A 21,698-nucleotide genomic window follows, 5' to 3' on the forward strand; every position below is an offset into this window, starting at 1 on the left:
TTCAACCTATGATAGGGGAAAGTACTTGGCTCTCAAGACTGCCAAGGTTGAAGACGCCTTCTAGACTTCGGCGATGGTGGGAAGGGTGAATGCGGGGAAGGGGAAGGAAGCAATGAAGGAAGGGCTGGCCTGGGATCCGGGGCGGACTGAGTCCGAACCTACTAGTCTCCCCTGGTCAGTGATACAGGTATTGAGGTCTTCCACGCTTGTACGGGACCCCAGTCAATGCGTGGCAGGGAGGTCGGTATCGTCAGGTCGCTCTACCTTCGTCTCCTCTTCACCCGGTTTTCTCTTCTCGCTCAATGGCGCCGGCGCAGAATTCTACTCTTTGTTCCCTTCTGACAACCTATGAAATTCCCTTTCTCGCTACCTTTGCGAACCATATCACTGGTAGTATATCAAAAAAAAAAAAAAAAAAAAAAAACTCCTAAAAGGTTTTTGTTTTAAATTTAATAATTAAAAAATTGGAGAAATTTTGGTGCAAAACGATCGTCACACGGAGGAGGAAATGAAAAAGGAAGATTAGCTGTGGCAGTTGACTTCAGATATTCGTTCAAGGCTTACACTCAAGATGTTCCTTCCTTGTAAACTTCGACAGAGGAAGCTTTGAAAAACATACCAGTGGTTGGATTAGACAAAGCCTGTCCACTTATGGTGAGCTTTTCATTATTTCCGTAAGGACTTTGCTCGGCATAGGCCGCGATGCCAGAAGTGTTCTAGTAAGGGAGGGTATCCGAAGAGGCGAAGCAATAAGAACTGAGAAAAAAAAAGACCAAGTCAGTGAAGTTGCCACAATGAAATGTATGAGGTCAATGAACACAAGAAACTCCGGTGCCCCACACCAAAGCAATTGCCCTCATCCTGAGGATTAGGATTTGACCTCACGGGGGAATCCCTCGATAGAAAGGTGGGATCACAATTCGCTCAAGCACGAGACCTGCCGCTCTCGCCAAAATATAAAAAGGGCTCCAGTTCTGACCATGCCACGGTGGCATCAAACCCTCCAGAATGAATACCCAGAGGACTCTGCACCCCAAATCATGGACTTTTCATTTATATACATGGAAAATGGTAAGGACCAACCTGTCTGTCCTATTCAGGAAAGGAAAGCCACAACTGATATGTTATATATAATAAATAAATGAACCGAGGCAGCCCAACTTCTAGTGCCAGAACAAGGGCTATATTAATCATCCACGTAGTAATTCATGAAAATGTCATTTCCAATCTTACCATTACTCAATAAACAAATATAACGCATCATCCGATTCTTATTCTTCTAACAATGCCTATTTTGTAAATATGCAACTTGTGAGAAACCACTTATTATGGCTAATGTAATACAATTTATGAAAGATGAGTTTGGTTTTTTAAAATATATTAAACAAGTATACTTGTGTGGTATTGCTAATGCCACCCACTTGATATGTATAATTAGATTTTTTATTCCAATCATTTTTTTGTTGCTATTTACCATACTATTTCTCAACGTCAGTGTGTGTGTGTATATATATATATATATATATATATATTCTTATTAGTAACATTTACAAAAGATGAATGTGATTGTGGTGGATGACAGGTTGTGGTGGCATTGGTTATATCCTCTCTCTCTCTCTCTCTCTCTCTCTCTCTCTCTATATATATATATATATATACCAAAAACAGTGTAATAGAAATTGATTTTAAATGTGTTTAATAATAATTAGACTGGCTTGCAACCCAATGTTTTTATTACACTGTTCAGCAGAGCTAAAAGTAGTTTTCTGATATTATTAAGACTTGTAGTGCTTCCTTTAAAATCATAACAATACAATTACGTTTTCATGTAAGCACACAATGAGCAAAGTGATTTTTGTTCATAAAATTAATAAAAATATAAGACCACATTTTGATTATTCAACACACTGATGCATTTCAAGGATATCATCCACCATCTAAGAAAAAGGCCATCTCCAACACCTATTTGTAATATAAAGTCAGCATGAATACATGTGAATATGTATGTATATATGTATGTATGTACACACATACACACACACACACACACATATATATATATATATATATATATATATGAAAAAAAATACTACTGGCCATGTTTATAGTTAAATTACTGTAATATATAACAAAAACCATGCTGAATGTACATGCACATAGGACTACATAAAAATATTGTTGTGTTTAAATATATCAAAATATCCACTGGGGAATGTACTTTTGGAAACACCTTTGAATATTTCAAGAATTTTAACACAGTTATGTAGTTGCAGCACTATGATGCTCCCATATGATTGTTTTTATTTTTAGAAACAGGAACTTTTTTGAAAAAAACAACAGTTGGTGTAAGGACGACGTTCAAAGCCTTGGATTTTATATACATACATACATACATACATACACACACATATATATATATACAAGAAAGAGAATACAAAAATAAGGAACATTCGTCACATAGACTAGGAAAGAAAAAAGAGCAAAAGCATACAAAGTCTCTCAAATCCCCCCTAACTTCGGAGGAACTGAATAGGGCATTTGAAATTTCAATGCTTAGGACACAAGCAAGGCAGTGACTTGTGGGAGTGGCCAAAGGGTGAAGCAAGAAAGAAATCAAAAAAAGAAAAAGAAAAAGACAAATCGAAGAAACAAGGGGACCCGTTGCTTGGAGATTTCAAATATTCTCCCCGCAATCTTCGGGGCCAACCCGCTCCTTTTCGGTGAAACGTAACTTTTTCAAGCTGACTTTGTTGTACAACCCCCCCGTCGCCTGACCCACACTGGAATATTCTACATCATTGGGAAGCCGCCACGTCAGCGTGGCCAATTGGATTCCAATCGGAACTTGCTGGTAAGGGACCTCAAGGAGGTGTTGGGTCGCGAGGCTGGACTTTTGGACTGAGATGATCAGTTCATCCACTCATTCATCTGTCCACCCATTGCCGTTCATCCTCTTTCGTTCGGTTGCATGGCACTGTAGACCATTACTCGCTTTTCCCATCGATGAGTACCCAGTTTGAGTGAGCTAAGAGAGTGTGTGTTTTTGAAGCAAGTGTCGCTGTTTCTTTGGATTGCTTGTCTCCATGGCATCTCCCACTTAAGGAACGGCAAGGTCAAGCTGCAGCTGGAGGTTTGCTAAGCTTCTGAGATCATGGATGGATTCTACACCAATGCCGTGTCTTTAAAAGACAAAACCCTGTGTTTCTTCGGCACACATGAGAGTTTACTAAATTGGGCTCGTGCAGCCAAGGATGTGCTGACACTTGTTCTTCCCAAAGGTTTTAAAGCCACCATTAAAATAAAATAAAAATGTTGAATTTTGAGATCTGGGTCTTGGAGTTCTATGCTGGTTCTGTCCCACTAAGAGTTGCAGATTATTAACATTACCTCCCTAATTGCGCTGGCATCAACTAAAATTTTGGTGCATTTACCAGCGTCATGAAAAAATACTTAATGGTTGAGACCTTTATTTGCCATGATGGAACCTTGTGAGGGTTGTGTTCGAAACCAACAGCCCTGCAAACTTGGATTATACGTTGGACCAGAATTAGTGATTGGGTATCATTATTTGTGAGGAAGAGGATCAGAATGTTGTGTTCTGTAATTGATCAAAGCTTTTGGTTGTGGTACACTTAAATATGGAGTTTACAACACAATTGTGTGGACCATGAAAGATTAAGAACTTGGATTATGATGCAAAACAGATTTTTCTTAATGAAAGCTGTGGGTTTCCTTTACCATTCCAAGCCCAATGATTTGGAGGATCATGAGAAGAGTTGAATTGTTCACCTTCTCAGGATGTGGAAAAGGCCCTTTTTGCTCATTCACTGAAGGTTCCATATCTCGTCCAGCGAACGCCAGCTCAGCTTTATCTTTACATTTCTGAAGAATAAAAACAAAAATAAAATGCTGCTTCTTTATAGAAGTAGACAGTGAAGGAGGGGAACTATTGTTCTCGAAGTTCCCTGCCTATGTATAAAGCCTTCATGCACTGGTCTTATTCAGAAGTACTCATATTGATGCCTTGGAGAACAAACCCATTGAGTCTGACAAGGAAAACTTAGAATCTGTATAGGAAGCGGTACCTTCTATTCGGGCTTGATTGCTAAGGGTCAATGATAAAGACCATTTCGTTTTCCTTCTACTCTTATTTCCTTCTTCTTCTTTATTTTATATTATTTCTCATTCCTTCTCTCTACTTTTGTCTGAATAATTGGCCACGACAAGAAAAATATGTAAAACATAAAATCGTTCATATATATATATATATATAGATATAGATATATCCAATCATTTGTTCACAATTAATACTGCAGACCCAATCACAAGGCATTTTTCTTTGCAAGTTGAAGGTTCTGATTGGACATGGATCATTAAACAGAATTGCACTATCTAAAATTGTAAAGATATTTAGATGGCCAATATCCCCTTCATGGTTTGGGAACAACAATAAGGCGGTGAATATATCAGAAAAGTTGTGTGTGCATGACCTTGGTGAAGGCAGAAGTGCCAGCTTTCCATTCCAGGCATGGCTTGTTCTGCCTTTTAAGCCAAGAGATTTGGTTGGTTTCTGTTCAAAATGCTGAAAACAAAAAGACCCTGGTCACTCTAAGTAACCCTCACACATAAATTTTACCAGCCTGTGTAAACATGGGAATTAACTCGTATACTAAGCACTGCAAAGGATAAATATTACAAAAGAACATGCATCTGAAAAAAGAGTTTGAGCATATCTCTAAAGCACATACCTGTTAAGCTTGATAATCGTAGAGTGATGAGAGAAGCCCAGAGAAAGATATAACCTAAGACAATACCTCAAAACAACCTGGTTTGGTTTGGTTTGGTTTGATTGATCAATGATCAGAATAAAGTTAATATGGGTGTTACCACCTGAATACAAATTCTAGATCTCCTAGTTTTTTTAAGAACCACACTCTTTGTGCAACAGAACTCATTTAGCGCATGCCCTCTTTGAATTGCAAAAAAGATTGAGTAGAGAAAGAGTTTTGGCCACTCCTGGGGACTTGGCCAAGAACTTGGAGCCAGGGGAGCCGTGTGGCAGTTGCCTGGATGAGGGAGGTGTTGCAAACTAATGTGACAAAGGTAGAGGACTTGATTATAGGCCTGGATCCAAGCCTGGCTCTAACCAAACCTAGTTCACTGCCAGGCTAGGTGCCGAAGCTGGGGCATTCAAACCAGCGTGGACCTTGAGGTGAAGCCAGAAATCAAAGGACCTCGGAAGGTTTTGTCCTTGTCCTCACATCTTATTCATCACAAATCCCCGAAAACAAGCTTTGCATTTTTTACTGTTGATAATGGTAACTACATGTATAAATGTATGGTTTTTTTTCATTTAAAACGTGTATAAAAGTTTATTGATGGTATATATATATATATATATATATATATATATTGAAGGACTCATATATCCTTGGACGCAATCCAAACCCAGCTTTGCATATGTACCACTTATCTACTTGATTTTTTCTATTTCCTCTTTTGAGAACTATTCTAGGTAACATATACCACTTTAGTGGATTTGAACTCAAAGGCTACAACCCCTGTAATTCAATGTGCAGCCACTCATGCTGGTAAAGTAATATAAGTGACAAGTGAAAATATTCCAGTGAGAGGAAGTGCATCCATCGCCCATGCGCTCTGACAGTCTGCACCACCATTATTCTTTAGGATTTGTTACAAAGTGGGGAAAAACCAAATTGTGGGGCACAAGCAATCATGTACAAAAGAAAAAAAACTACACTCTAATTGGAAGATGCTTGTGTGCTGAGAGAGATTGGCACCACAGGCTTTAGGGCCACATGAATCATATTCTGTAGAAAAGAGAATACCCTAACTAAACACAAGCTTTGAGTGCTTTATAATTTTAAGATTGTTATTTACCTTTTCTCCAAAATTTATAACAGAACAAAGAGTATTAGCAGAAGAATGAGTTGTTGTTTCAGCAGCCAAGTGTAGATACTTCATTGTATCATGTGCAAATTTCATGTGTAGATATATCTCTTATAAAAAAACAGCTCATGGGAAATAAATCAACAAGATAAACTAGAGGAGACAAAAATCATCTATAGTTGGCTGCATATCTCATAGTTTTCATCAAAATCAAAGCAAAAGTGAAACAATAAATCAACTTTTGATCAATCACAGATTGAATTTTGCATGTTGTTGCTTCAGATTGCCAAAAGTAGCACTACAAAATCACTAGGAGTAGAGCTTGGAAGCTCCCTATCAATTTTTTTGTGGCCAATACCACAAATTTCCAGTATATATATATATATATATATATATATATCATACACATACACACACACAAATTAGTGGGAGAACCCTAAAACAATTCTGCTCTTGTTTTGTTTTTTGTAGGGTTTGTTGGAGCATCTGTGTGAAGAAGATAACCAATATCAATCAATGGAGTTGAGCTTCTCCATTAGAAGCTACATCCAATGGGTAAATTTCATGTGATCCATTTGTAAAAAGGGGCAGTGAGTGAGAGTGGGGGTAGAGTGATGATCCCTGTATGCACCCCCTTTAGCCCATACATTTCAATAGAGTGCCCCAGTTACATTATTTGTATTCCTGGACCTGACTATTCATTCATTGACTCTCACCATCACAATCCTGTTGAAAGCATTGCCCAATGCTTCTGAACATGTGGAATTGTGATTTCTAAGCATAATAGAACACAATTACTTGACACTCAATGGGGCCCTGTAGTAGCAGAAAATAGGATGGGGAACCAATTATAAGTAGTTTTGAGTTTGTGTTGAGAGCATTTTATTTTACTTTATCTTATCTTCATATATATATATATATATATATATATATCTTATATATATTTTTTTCATCTCTCAGTTGCTCTCTCATGTTGAATATCCAACAACCCTAACAGCTAGATCCACAATTTAGGAGAGAGAATATGGTATTGGCATTTGAACCACAACCCATTGTCTTCAACAGCTCTTGAATATGATTTTTGTATTTGTGCATTTAAAAACAGTCTCACAAATCCATATTACTATGTCATCCTTTTGGTAGTATCATCCTCCTTCAAATTAATTGTAATATTGTAAGACTAAGTCATTTGTTTGTAAGTCTATCATCATATTGATTATTCTCTTCTGGTGCCCAATAATATTATCATATACAATTAATTATCACCCACATTTCCTCTTCTTACATACAATATTTGTGGAAATTTAAAATTATTTTGATATTTAATAATCTCAAATTGATATATGCAACAATAATAATATTATTATCTTATTTTGATATAATATTTCTCCTTGGGCTTGCTACTAAAAACAATTCAAATGGATAAAAAAATAAGTGAAATTTACATTTTTTTTTTAAACAAGTATATATATAAACCATAGTTTTACTGCGAGGGAATCAACATTTGAAGTAAACTCCATTTATGTGTGAGGTATTTTTACGTCGATAAAATATAAAATAATGTCTCTCGTACAGCTTTACAATAGTACTTGCAATGAGCATTTTAGAATTTTCTTTACAAAATTATTTCGGTCCAAAATATCCTGTTATTTGATCCATCAATTATTCCGTATATACATCAGTATTCATGTGATGTTTAATTATACAGTTGTAATGTACACAAAATATTCAAAATCCACATCATTAGTTGTAAAGTTCAATTAATCAATTTGGATAATGATTCAAAATAAATAAAGGATGATATATTTATATATATGCTCATTTTTCGTTTTAAAACACTGTACAATAACTGGCATGTTTTATTGAATTGCTTACTCAATGCAATAAAGACGAACCACAACATTTATGAACACCAAAGTCTGTTCAGTTATAGAAATTGCAACTTTCAAAAAGAAAAAACTGAACACTTTTTTGATGCTGTGGAACTTAAATCTGATTGGAAATAAAACAAAACACTCTAAATACTCTAAATTATGCATTCACACAATTACTGTGTGATTCCCAAAACGAGTCGTTTTATAACGTTTCATTAAACTATGAGTAACGGATTCTTTCAAGAATTCCCCACTTCTTTTCAAAGCTAGATTTTCATTCAAATAAACGTCTTATATATATATATATATATATATATATATATATGTACATACATCTGAATATATATTTTTTTTCAAGTTCTCACACAACTCTTGTCAACCATATGATATCACACACAAAGGACGCGGAGCGAGAGAAGTGACAACCAGAGTGGCGGCAGCTGACAGCGACGCTGTGGCTGCAGGAGATCCAGGCCCCTTGGCAGAAATCGTTTCGCAGATGCGCGACGATCCTAGTGCTCATCCACGCTTCCGATTTGCGGATCGGAAACTGGCAGCCTCGACGAATCGATTGCGAGGGCTGCAGAGGTAGCACCAGGAATCATGCGCTTGATGATGAGAAAAGGAGGGGTGGGGAAGTCCAGGAATCAGTCGAAACACCGCCGCGGTGCTGATGCTGGTTTGTGGTGGAGGCATCGGATGCGCATCACACCTAGCAGCTCCGACTTCTAATATAAGTTGGATTTTCGAGACAGCAACCCACGACTTGAGGTCTGCAGGGCGGGCTGAGGAGCTCACCGCAGATGGCGTGACAGCCACTCACGTCAGCATGCTGCTAAATAATCGAAACGAATGCACTTCGAATATGATGCAAAGGAACTTCGACAGAAACGCTAAACTCGGTCCTTGAAGCCTTTTTCCTTCATCTTCTAATAGGAGTCTGTGTTGCAGCATACTGATCTACGTCGCAGCATGACGCAACCCATCAGGAGCTCGATGGAGGCTTTTTCAGTTGCCATGGGCGCCAATGGATGCACTTGTCCCAGAAATCAGGTTGGTCAAGTGCTGCGCTTGCACCCGTGAGTGGCTATGAATCTGCTTGTAGTTTATATACGTGGGTTCCGAGGAGGCACCGCCCTTCGCGCGCTTTTCAAGACGAATTTGCAGATTGCCACCCTCGCCTACGGATGTGGACTGCCAACGGCCACATGATGCCATGGAGTAATTCGAATTTCGTTCACCTCCTCCAGGTGTCGAACACTCTTGCCGTGGTCGTCCAGAATATGCCAGGGCGTGCAACAAATTGCGCCGGATTTTCTCTTTGTGATTGCAAGCATTAGGCCGAAGAGGATAATTTTGCGGAAGGTCGGCGATGAGGTTTCTCATTGGCAGAGCCGATGAGCTTTTCCTCACTTGCTCTGCTGCGTTGATTTGCAAATCCTGTTGATGGGTCGCACCAAAAGGTTTGCGAAGCTATCCAAAGCGCAATCTGGGGTGCAATGGCAGCGAGAATAATCAGGTGAGTTGGGATTCCTTTGGAAGTCGGTAACAGCGGATCGTATACTCGACACGTTTCGATATCATCATGTGGTCGTCACTTTTCGCCAAGCAAGAGCAACAGCAGAGCTAACCTGGTTGGCTGAAGTAGGAACAACTTGCCCAACTCCAAGTTGTCCTGTGGCATGGTGTAAGTTCTGTAGGGGGGCACTGTGCAAACTCTGGTTTGGAACAATGACTTCCAAATTTGAAGTTGAAGCGTGCCAGCGTATCAGTGCACTGATCGTGAATCTCTTACGGTGTAGAGAAGATTTTAAGTACGTCCGTGAAGGTAGACACGATACTGCATGTTATTTTGCAACAATAGTATTTAGCATAAATGTCCCGAGACTTACCAATGAGGTGGGTTCCTTATGGAGACAAATTGACAAGGACGGCACACATTCGATTCACAGCCACTCATACATACATTACAGTAGAAATCATGTTACCATCAGCGAGGAAAGCAAGGTCTATTATGTGTAAGATGAAGCGTCAAGAAACTCTGTGGTGATGGCCATAGCATGGCTAAATACTTGGATGATTCTGCCATGTGAAACTCAATTGCAAATGCGTAACTTGGATGTCATCTTATGACGATGATGAAGTGACCCAAAAATTTGTTCTGTGAATGTACAAAGTGTGACTATCTCTCAAAATCTCACTTGCAGTCCACAGAAGGTGTCCACCTCAGTCCTGACAGGCAATCTGTCGATTCATTTACAGTCCATGTCAATGCCCGTCATTTTTGCTATGCGTCACCGTTGGTCAGCTGTTGGAGTCCTAACTTCAAACATGGAGGCTTCTCTGAATGTTGTAGGGCAAATAGATCCATCTGTTGCACCGCCACCACACAAACATGTTTGTAATGTTACAACAGGTTCAACACGCTGCCAAACAGTCGATTATAAAGAGGCATCTTTCTTTCAATCAACAGAGGCATGAAGCCGCGGATGTCATTTCTGAACGATGATTTCTGTGAGTAACACTACCGACAAGAGTAGCTTGATATCGAGATCAAATTTATACAAGTTGATGCCGTGAAATGTTTCACTGAGCTTTATGTAGCGTAGGAGCATTACCTGGAATTGAAGTTCAAAATCTCCAGAAGCAACCTGATACTCAAATCATCTCCATTTAGATGACCACGGCCTGCTCTTGTGAACAGCGTCCATCCACTTCGAGTACCTATCTAACTACCGGACATGTCTGTCTTTTGTCGCCTTCATAATTTTCTTGAGGACGAGCAAAATATACCCAGCACTTACGATTCACCTTTCACCTGTTTTTGAAATCTAGTTCACAGTCTAACACACAACTCGACACCGTGATAAATCAGTGCAAAAAAAACCTGAGTCCTCTAAGTGTCCGTCTTCGGAAATAGGTCAAATCGCCTCTTCCGACTATCTTACGACTTTGCACATGATGCCGAGTCACAGCATGCGTTTAATTCGCAACGAACTCGGGCTCCTTGTCGGCAAATATGGGCATATCCGGCATTCAACGGACATGCGTACACATTTCTGTGAAGTTGAATAATAAAACATCGAGGGGATAGTTATCAGCGGGGAGATCTTTTTCCGCCCGCAAAGAGTTGTCCCTTTCAAGAAGTGGGTTCTTCTGTAAGTGGAGCAACATTCGCATACTCCTTCCAGGAGAATCTAAAACTTGTTCTCGAAAAGCTCATGCCAAACGTCCGTGAAGACATCCACAATGACATTATGGTACTCTGCCTCATTAAGAGACAAATAGCATTGCAAAAGTTCCTCCAAATCGCCAGTTTCCTGAATATCTTGGTCGACAATCATCTCTATCATGGACTCCCGGAAGTCGTTGTAAGGATCGTAGGAGCTTTCCACCACAACAGCCACTCTCTCCTTCGTAACACTTGTCTGTTGCTTAGTTGCTGGAGCAGGAGCTGAAGCTGGAGCTGGGATAGGGGCAGGTGGGGAAGTGTCAACAGAGGCCACTTGCTTTGAGCGCCGCTGCTTAGTCCGCTTCCTTGGTTCGTTGAATTTCCTCCTATGATGGAATTCTTCATGGAGGCCAGGATCCACCATGACCTCCCTTTGAGGATGCATGGTCCTCTGGTCGCGACTGTTCTTGGGGACATCTCCTCCTGGCGGAGATTGATGGAGGATCTTAGATGGAGCTTTTCTCGAAGGAGATGGCCGCTTCGGATCTTCCTTCTCCCCAGAACGCTTCGTTTTCCGAGGCTTGGCACACAGAGATGAACTGACTCGCACAGCAGAATTTCCTTCTCTCCCTTTACTGTCCCACTCATGTGCCAATTCTCTCGCCTTCTCCATTTGAGTCGCGGTCTGGACAGTAACACAGTGCAGCTCCCTACTTTTGTCGCTGATGTTACCTGAGGTCTTAGCCTCGTCCATCTTGAGGGAAGGGAAATCAATCCCCCATGCTTTTGCGGAAGACTCGAGAAAGCTTTCAAACACAGGCGAGTTGTGGAACTCGAATCTCGGACTTCCGAAAATGGATTCATAGCCAGGATCGCTGTCTTCGTCATCCTCAATCAGCCTCTTCAAGTTCCGTTGATCCAAAGCGTGATCAAGAGATGCAAGAAGCTTCATTGCCGCATCATCTTTCTGCTTCAAGTCAAACTTTCGTAGATCCCTCCACGATTTCGAGCCGTCACATGATTGCTCTGCTGCAAGCATCTTCGCTCTCAGCAAGCTTTGGCTGTCCGAGAGGTTACCAGTGTCGACTTCATCATTGTAAGCCGGGATCTCTGAATCGTCGCAAGAGAACGGTCTGCGTTCTGACAGCGCCAATCCATACTCTGAACACACCGAAGGCACTCTGAAGGTGCTGTCACTCCCAAAAGACGTCGATCCCCATGGAAGTGTGACCAGCTTGGGATCCTCAATGTGAATTTCAGACTCCTCTTCGGTCTCTGGGAAATCCTTCCTTGGGGAATCTGTGTCGGACTTGGAGGAAAATAGGTGACCAAGTGTGGGTTTAGTTCCCTGCTTCAACTTCGCCGGAGACCTCACCTTCATCGGGGATTTTACCGGAGACTGCACCCTATGCTTTGAGGAATTCTTCTTCTTAACGACAACTTCGTTCTTGACTACCTCGCCATTATTATGCTTCATTGAATCGCCCGCCGACCAAGACTCGGATTTTCTGGGCCAAGAAGCTTCAACTCCCACTCCTTCCTCAATGCACCCGAGCCCTGATTCCCCGTCCAACTCCATCAGCCCAGACTCTCTCTCCAGGTCTAGGCTGCTGTGGCGAGTACGTGAGCGCGGGGTGCCTCCACAACCCACCAAAAACCATGCCCTCATGGTGGGTGTCGGGGACTTTCGAAATTGTATCGAATTGCTCCCCTTCAAAAGAGAGTCATCATCATCGACTAGCTTGCACAAACTCCTCAGCCCTGAGAATAATGTGGATCTATACATGCACCTGGAGAATATACTAGAATTTGTAGAGGACGTGGTGGTAGCGACAGAGGTTACTGTTGTTGATCTAGTGGTCCCCGCAGACCCTTCCGAGCGAGACATGCTCTTCCTGGTTGGAGTCTCTTCAGAGCGAGCTATGCTCTTCGTGCTTAAGGTCCCCTCAGAGCGAGCAATGCTCTTCCTGTTCGGGGTCGAAGGCACAGGAGCAGATTTGACACCATCTCTCTCAGCGCATGGGCTGGAGATGGGAGGGTCACTAGGGCTTCTAGAGTGCGATCCATCAAGAGGGCTGAAGCTACATGCTTCAGATGCCAATGCAGTCCGGTAACAATTCTCCACGCTCTTGGGGAGAAATGGTGCATTGTCAGGAATGACGGGCTCGCTGTTTTCGTCGGATGCTCTCGAATTCCGCGACCGTCTACGATTGGAACGCAGCTTGATGAACCAAACACTCGGTAGGACTGCAGTAAAGAGCTTGCCCTTGGGCTTTTCGGTGACCAAAGTGGGTACAATTTCCGCCCCCATCAGAAGCTATTTAAGTCTCTTATAAAATTCATGCAACGAGACAAATATCACCTCCTTATCGGTAACCTACTACCATCCGGAACCAAGCCCAATTCAGCGGCTGCCTCAAACGCAAAAGTCATGTGTGCTCCGAGAAACACCGGGCTGAATGTACAAAGGTGGATGTCCTGCAAGCAAAATTCTGGAACATCGTAAATTTCGAGAGCTGTAAGAATTACAAACGTGCAAGCAGACCACTGGCTGTAACGCATAGAGGGTGTTAACAAGAACAATCACAACATAAAGACAACGATGTTCATAAGTCGCTGTTTTGGCGTCGACGCTTCCTCCAACGCCACTCTCAACAGAAATCAAAACAATTCTTCCTAATGTTACACTTTCATGCGGATCGTGAGAAAACACAACAAAGTGACCTCCATGATGGATGGCAAATTGTGTCAACTGTACTACTCAGCAATTACACTTGTTGTTGCTGCTGCTGCTACTACTGCTGTTGCAAATTTTCTTCGCGCCGACCCTGTGTCCACGCTGCAGATTTTCAGCAATCAGTGCTGCAGCGTCATGCTCTCCCTTGCTACGATTTAAGTCTAATAACAATCACGCACAAAGTCTACATTGTATAAGAAAGTATGGACCCAAGTGATTACATAGAACCCAGCAGACTCCATATCTTCACTATGAAACTTCACTAACAGCTCAAGCGGTTTCTACTACATTACCAGAAACGAATACAAATCTCACAGACAGACACAACCACGAACCTAGAATCCTAGACTTCCTCGCGCCGCAACTTGAATCACTCAAAACCCCCGAGGTGCGAGAGCGAAATCTAAGCATCCGCAAACAGTAGCACAACGCACCAACTGACAGCCACTCCGCTCTCCCTCATTGCTCCCCGGCGAGCAACCCAACGAACATAAAAAAACAAAAAACAAAAACAAAAACAAAACAAAAGTCGAAATCGGAAAAAAAAAAAAAAAAAAAAAAAAAGTCCCGTTTAGTCGCCTGACTACGTATCGCCGCCACGACAGCCAACTGATTTGCAAGAAAACCGCAGGCAGCTCACGACGGAGTAAGACAAACCTTTCATTCCAATTCGGGGGCTGAAAAAAGCAGAACCCACAGCTTCCCCTGCGAAGACAGCAACAAAAGCAGACTGAAACATCTCATTTCGACAGAATCGCGTTTGTTAGTGCCATAGCAAAAGTGCTCGTCCAGACGAAGATCCTGTTTTCCGGGCGGGAGATGCAGAAGCGCGCCGTTGCAGGCGACCTAATGCGCGCACGACGTGCCGCCCCTGGCGTGGCGGTCTATTCATCTCCCACGCGAACCCGCACGGTTCTCCAGCCTCGGTCTCATTTACGCCTCCGATTCGGCAACAAAATGGAAATTCCAATCCAATCACCACCTCAAAAGACAAGGTCCGCGCATCCCTGGATATAGCCTTTCATTTCACCTTGTCAAGAATAAAAATGTACAGTGGCTCCCGCTTCTTTAAGCGTACACTTCGAGAATCATATTCCTGTGGCGAGCTGTCGTGAAGAGGTGGACGCGAAGATTTCTGAGATACACATATTCACGTCATGAATTCTCCGACTGTGACTATTCCTAGTGAAATCAGCGTGCACATGGATGTAGTGCGTCCCAAATGTGATTCTCTCACCAGAGACTTTTGCTGAGTTGAGACTTCAACAATTCCATCCTCCAGAGTCCTGTTCGCAAACTCATATTCGCATATTGTCGATTGAAAAGGATCCCTCCATCAACTTACTGTGACACCAGTGCGAGACGATCCAATGGGAGAATCACGAAGAGACAATCCATGTCTCTTGTTGTTTTAATCAGAGCTTTCATTTTGAAAGCAATAAATATATTTCGCAGAAAAGCTCAATGGTAATCAATGCCGTTGCAACTGACACAACTAAATGGGCCAAGAATAGGTCGATCTTCCCTGACACACCAGAACAAGCCTTAAATAGATTGACCCTCGAATCCCTTGATACCTCCGCCCTTTTTCAGTTACAAGCACATGGAGAAGTGATGGCTGCCGAATAAGGCTATCTTCCAGAAGCTATACTTGAGGGTAGAGTGATGATAATAAGCGATCAAACGGCGGATTAATGCCCAGGATAATTTTAACTGCAAGCTGGTTCAACTTCTCGTCCTTTGCAACCATCAATCTCACTCAAGTCTAAATTTGAATTAATCTCTGTTTCCCGACTAAAATTTCATGGACTACTACATCCAACTGATACATGGGGGTCCATTTTGCCTGAGCGTGGGTGGATTCATGGCATCGCAGCATCAATCGTGTAACAACCACACATGATCGGCGCATTCCACTACACACTCACCAAGACCTGTGCGCAATCAAAACATCACACGAGATTACGACCGACCCAGCAAAACAATGATTAGTTTATCTTTGAGGTTCGTAGCATGACAAATTTCTCACAGAAAAAAAATGATTGCACGTCAGAAATATATTGATATTTGGGAACTTGGAGCAGAGCGTATATACTCGCAGCCGGTCTTTGACATCAAGCAAATCCGTGCTGTGTAAAAATTGATGTACAAATGATAATACACTCCCTATAGTGGTAATGCAGTATAGATGGTATAATAGAAAGCTGCAAGTGGGCATAATCTGCAAAGTGATAGTTGCCATTCGAAAGTCTCCAATTCTACAGCGTGACAACTAGTGCAAATGACTACTTCGTATCTAGACTATTCTGTGAGAAGCTCAGATTTCTGAAAAATTAACCTTTTTGGGAGCTCATTAGCATCGAGGCAGTTAACAATGAATCAACCAACGTCTTTGTCACAGTGGTGCTAGATCCTTCACCAACTGCTGGAGCGAATTCTTGGAAAGAAGCACCTTCTACAGCCTTGCCATCCTCTACACCCTTCCGACCCACAGTATCATCTGGTAATGGATGAAGTGCAGAAAATGCAGCAGGCTGCTGCTGCGTGATGCAGTGGATATTGCCACCACCTAGGAGTATCTCCCGAGCATGTTGGATCATGACAACCTGCACCAAGGTTGGACACAGGAGGCCCACAGGACTATCACAAAAAGATGTTGAATTTTCTTGGCAAAGACAAGTCGATGCGAGTATTGAGCTCCGATAAATATTTCATGTTTCATGTAGTGCACAGCAAACTAAAATCAAAATGCTCACTACTATCAGTTTATGAATTTTTATGCCTTAGAGAAGCATGTGAGAATCGTAGAACACAGTTTTCACAGCATGATGATAAGATATTTAAAAATTACCTTATGTGTGGGGAATGCAGATCGGAGAACATCCTCAGCTGCTTGGTCAGCTGCTAAATCTCCAAATGCAGGTGCAATTACTCCACCATTACAAATGTAAAAATTGACATATGACGATGCCAGGCGTTGTCCTTCATGCCTGATCACGGCACTATTTTGCTACATGCCACCAATTATATTGAGCATGAGATTGTATACATCCAAGCTACTCAAGTTAAGGCAGAGACAAAGTTTAAAAGACTTCTAAACTCTTTAGAAGCTACATAGGCAAGAATGGAATAAGCCTTACCACCAGACCAGAAACTTCCTCAGGCTTGAAATAGAGGGGGGCTGGAGCATGAATTTTTAAGATTTCTAATGTACGTCCTTTGGCATCTGTGGCTTTAGAGAGAACGTTAAAAGCCTCCACCGACCTTTCATGCTGAGGATCATTCTCATCATCAACCCAATGCAACAATACTACTCCAGGCTTGACGAAGCAGCACATGTTGTCAATATGACCATTTGTGTCATCATCACCTGGAAACACCAAACGATGCGTCAATTACATGATACTGAGGCGTATAATGCAGGATATGTCTTATTCACAGCTGATCCAGTCTATTTCGTGCGGTTACTTTCCAAGCTCTCCTTTCAAGTTTTTTTCCGGTAGACAAAAAGTCATATATGAGAAGAGTTCACAATAAAATAAAATAAAGCAAAATAAAATAAAATAAAAAATCTACCAGCAACCAGGCCAACCATTCTGGAATCGCAGACCCGTCCCAAAATCCAATCTAAAGGAGGATTGAAAATACCGTAAAGACCACGGGGCAGCCAAATCACCTTCTCGACTCCCAGGTAAAGCTTGAGCTGCTCCTCTATTTCACCTTGATTCAGATGTGGGTTTCGATTGGGATGAAGCAGGCACTCTTCAGTTGTTAAACATGTCCCTGCATAACACAGTACTAGGAGTAAGACTGTGCAACTGAACCGTATGAGCATGCTCACTCATGTTTGTTAAGACAACATCCAAGCTGAAAATATATCTAACCGTGCACTTGACATGAAAAATTCATTTACCTTCTCCATCCACGTGAATAGAGCCACCCTCCAGTATAAACTGTTGCGAAAATTGAGGAACACGCTCTGCATCTAAGATCTACAACAAACCTCTAGACCACTGAAGTGAGTACTGAGGCAACTCACGTCGTAACGAGTGACATAATTATGTATAATTGATAAGTAGTACCAACTTGAAGGCATCAATCAGCACTGCCTCTTGTAAAAAATAGAAGCACGGCCAACCCTTGCCACAACAAACAGATACCTCTCTAGCGATAATCATTTTCACTATTTGCTGCACTAACAAGACAATGAACACATTTTATAGCGCTTCAAAAGCCGAGACAAAAGTGATGAATTTATCCATTAACTGAAAGCAATATATTAATCCCTATAAATTTAAGAATTGTAGGAACATCAATATTGTAGCCCACCTTCCGAGCAACAAGCGCGTCTAAGGTCCAATCATCGTAACATCCATTTTCTTTTCCTGAAGCAGATACACAATTCTTAACTTCTTGAGTGATTCCAATGAGACCAAAAAATGATTGTCATATACCATAACATCAACAGCTAATGCTGCAACTTGATAGAAACAATTTACAGAGACCTACTGCTTAACAAATCTTTCATCGATGTTTTGATGACGTTCCATACAATTAAATGGGCAATTTGAGGTCTCTTACAAATAGACAGTAAAATGGATTATGCGCATACCCCCCCAAGCATTGAAAGTCCACCTGACGCCTGCAACTTCTCTGATACTTTCTGTTTCAGTCTCCACATTGTCGAGCACTACAAACTGTGCGCAAAGTTAATATAATATTATAGATAGGAGCAAAACAGCAAAAACCACGAGGATGAAATGAAGACAAGAACACCTCCATGAGAGTGAAATTGACGAAGATGATTCTACGACTTACAGTAGGTCCAGTGTCTCGGAACCAAGCGTCGTTCATACTCATTTCCAGAACCCTTACGTTTGGTGGCAACTGACTGCGGGCAGCTTCCCACTGGCCATTTTCCACATGATAGTCTCAAATCAGAGATGATCAACAATACAGAGCCCACCTTCTAAGATAACTTTAGTCGAATTCATTAAACAGTAAAATTCCTCGGAGGCAGTTCATTTCATCGAGTGCTTCACCGTCATCAAACTAAGCGAGGCACAGAAAATTCTACTTGTGTGAAATTTCATACACCAAAGAGCAGAAAGGCAACAACGACCAATCTATAAAGCACCTCAAAGAAAGCAGGAAAGAAACACATCAAACGAGTGTGAGAAAAACAACCTGGGATCCAGTAGCGCATACGGTCACAGGCTCAAATTCCGATATCGCTGTAGCCACTTCCACGAATGCCCGCTGAGCATGCACTGCTTTCTCCCTCCAGTTATCTTCACGTTCCTGAGTGAACCACAAAGGAAAGTCTCCCATTCAAAGGCCACAACTTACCACAGAACCAACAAACATCCTGAATCCGGTGCTTCTAGGGGCGCGTGCGTGCATCCTAGACGCGCAGTTAACCATGAGAAAACCAAAAAAGACAACAAGGTTACACAATCCAACCACAATGAGACTATCATGTGGAAAAACATGAGATCTTCACGCGATCGCAGTTCACGATACATTAACAGAATTAAAAACAAATCGAAAAAAATTAAAATGTGGGTAAAGTTGCAAAAGATTGCGAATGAACCCACCGGCCATCCCATCCAAGTCTGCGCGTGAAGCTCCCATTCCGCAGGCATGTAGAAGCCGTGCTCCTTGGGAGTGCCCTTCATGGGGGTCCCCATAGCCAAAGTTTGGGTCAGAAAAAGCGCTTCCGCACAACGATCGAAGGTGACAGAATTGCTACTCCGATCCCATCACCAGCAAAAAACACGGCGAGAGCCTGCGATAGATCAATAACTCATCCAGTGTACCATGGCTTCGATCGTCGACGTTCGACAGGGCTCCTCCTGGATTAGGGTTTCGGGAGAGTCGGACATCCTGTGTGGAATTCCATATACAGAAGGACCAAATTCCGCCTGGAACATTCTCCTCCTGGAAGCCAATTCCATGCGGTCATGGGATCTGGGAAACACGCTCCATCTGGAATTGGAGTCTTAGAAGAGCATTTAATGCGGTCGTCGAATCTCTGCGACGTGTTCTATCTGGAATCGGAGGTTTACTCTCCAAGGAGGCCGTGCTCCAGTTTTCCATTGTTGGAATTTTCCAGATGGGTCGCTATTTACAGTTGTTTCACTGGTGTTGATTTAGATGCATTATTATTTGTATGCATGCATAGAAATAAATAAATGCATAGGTTTCTATAATGTTGACATTTGAAAATAATTAAATAAATGATGTCCATGATGTAGAAATAAATTGGATATTATAATTTGTTTTTTAAAAAAATCCATATGTTTTTGTGCCATGAAACAAAGTAACATCTTCTTGTCTCCTAAACAAATTTAGATCTAAAAATGACACTATTTTGCATATTAAACTCATCTACTGGTCTTCCTTTGTTCGAATTGAAGAAAATTTAAAAATTAAAAATTAGATCCATAAAGTAACTAGTTTACATGCTTAATTCAGTTAGTCGTTCACATGTAGTTTTTAGAAGCATATATGATGTCAAATGGAAAATGAAGTAAAACCAAGAAGTTTGTGAATTAAAAAAATATTTAAAAAATAAATTAATTAAATAGATTAAATTTGAATATTATGTACAAATATAAATGTAAATTCATCCACTATTCTAAGATGCTTCAAGATTTTACAATTCAATAATATAAATTATACATATATATATATATATATATATATACATATATATACATACATACATTCATACATAATGCTTCATGACTTTAGATTTCAACAATGGAAAAAAGAAAAATATATATACATATATATATATATATATATACACACACATGAGAGAGGATTTGATAATGTACAAGAATATCTTGTGCAATTATTGCACAAGATATTTTCAAATGAAATGTTTACAAAATTGCAATTGGTTTCAAAAATTCCACCATGTATTTGACATATTTTTGTATTTTTTTAAATATATTTAATATATATATATATATATTAAAATTCTAAACAAGCTTTTTAAAAATTACATAGAAAGTAAATTTAGTGTAAGCAAATTAAATTAATTAAAATATCAATTAAATTATATGTAAGTTTTTATTTGAGTTTTTTATTTATTTTATGCATATTTAATATAAAATTTACATATACAATCAAATATAATTAGTAATCATCTCCAAAAAATGAAAACATCAATTTTTGTAAAAGCTAAGTAAAAGCTAAATATTTAATTGAATTCAGATGACAATACAAATCCATTTAGTTGGAATATTCCTCACTTATCCTCAAGAAGACCAGATTTCTTCGTAGACTTGTCATGTATTCTGACAAGTGTCAGTGAGTCCAGGACAGTGGTACGTATCTGATAGATGCTTTCTTTAATAAATGACGAGCTCATTTATTAAATTTTAACTGATGTGGTAGAATATAATAAAAAAATATGTAAAAGAATAATTAAAAAAGAACATTTTGTTTTGATCTTGAGCCTTCCATGAAAGTGTTGAGTAATGGCAAAGATCATAAGATCTTTATATAAGATGTTATTACTATTTTAAGTACTTAGTTTTTGTATGAATGTGTGTATATATATATATATATATATATATAAAGGAATGTTGAATCGACCATGGCTTTTACCAAATCAACCCGCCTATAAAAACCATCGTTATACCTTCTTTGTTTTCAACCCATATTCTAGTCTCATTCCAAAACCTCCTTCTCCTCCCATGTCTCCATTCTCAACACTTGTTTCCCCTTTCTATTCTCAACTCATGTCCCTTGTCATATTTTTGATTGTGAAGAAGCTCAATCTCACATTGAAAAAAAAATGAAGTTTTAAAATATAGAAGTGAATTTTACAATAATGTGGAGAAGGAGAAGTTCATAAAAGAAAGTGTGCCAAAACAATACATGCAGAGTCAACGAGGGTTAATGGTGGTGGTGATACTCATAATGAAATGCTTGTTGATCAAGTTTTTGAAATAGCTAAAGAGAAAGTACCAATAGTGGAAGCAAAGTCACT

The 21,698-nt window shown here is 40.5% G+C and overlaps 2 protein-coding genes and 1 long non-coding RNA gene across 4 annotated transcripts; all 3 read right to left on the bottom strand.

Moving 5' to 3' along the window:
• Nucleotides 1-2,160: 2,160 nt before the first annotated feature.
• LOC141046157 (uncharacterized) lies at nucleotides 2,161-7,943 on the bottom strand. Its single transcript, XR_016506415.1, has 6 exons — nucleotides 7,786-7,943; nucleotides 5,902-7,553; nucleotides 4,749-5,666; nucleotides 4,086-4,582; nucleotides 3,790-3,882; nucleotides 2,161-3,516 (listed from the first exon to the last, which is right to left on the bottom strand). It is a non-coding gene; the product is annotated as an uncharacterized LOC141046157 (long non-coding RNA).
• Nucleotides 7,944-9,824: 1,881 nt separating this feature from the next.
• On the bottom strand, nucleotides 9,825-14,486 carry LOC112291403 (uncharacterized). 2 transcript variants are annotated; one of them, XM_024538754.3, is made up of 3 exons: nucleotides 14,351-14,486; nucleotides 10,403-13,434; nucleotides 9,825-10,155 (listed from the first exon to the last, which is right to left on the bottom strand). In XM_024538754.3, the coding sequence occupies exon 2, from the start codon at nucleotides 13,265-13,267 to the stop codon at nucleotides 10,982-10,984; it is 2,286 nt and encodes a 761-aa protein (XP_024394522.1). In that variant the 5' UTR covers nucleotides 13,268-13,434; nucleotides 14,351-14,486; the 3' UTR covers nucleotides 9,825-10,155; nucleotides 10,403-10,981. The 2 variants fall into 2 exon arrangements, with proteins under 2 accessions (XP_024394522.1, XP_073394724.1); XM_073538623.2 differs by lacking the exon at nucleotides 14,351-14,486 and adding an exon at nucleotides 13,729-13,957.
• An 822-nt stretch (nucleotides 14,487-15,308) lies between these two features.
• On the bottom strand, nucleotides 15,309-19,483 carry LOC112291405 (agmatine deiminase). The gene is made up of 11 exons (XM_024538757.3): nucleotides 19,291-19,483; nucleotides 18,881-18,994; nucleotides 18,512-18,601; nucleotides 18,306-18,390; nucleotides 18,023-18,078; nucleotides 17,607-17,685; nucleotides 17,342-17,476; nucleotides 16,834-17,063; nucleotides 16,545-16,703; nucleotides 16,032-16,299; nucleotides 15,309-15,627 (listed from the first exon to the last, which is right to left on the bottom strand). The coding sequence occupies exons 1-11, from the start codon at nucleotides 19,381-19,383 to the stop codon at nucleotides 15,572-15,574; spliced, it is 1,365 nt and encodes a 454-aa protein (XP_024394525.2). The 5' UTR covers nucleotides 19,384-19,483; the 3' UTR covers nucleotides 15,309-15,571.
• Between the last annotated feature and the right edge of the window lie 2,215 nt (nucleotides 19,484-21,698).

The sequence above is a fragment of the Physcomitrium patens genome, chromosome 14 (assembly GCF_059467195.1).
Source record: "Physcomitrium patens ecotype Gransden chromosome 14, ASM5946719v1, whole genome shotgun sequence".
Classification (NCBI taxonomy): domain Eukaryota; kingdom Viridiplantae; phylum Streptophyta; class Bryopsida; order Funariales; family Funariaceae; genus Physcomitrium; species Physcomitrium patens.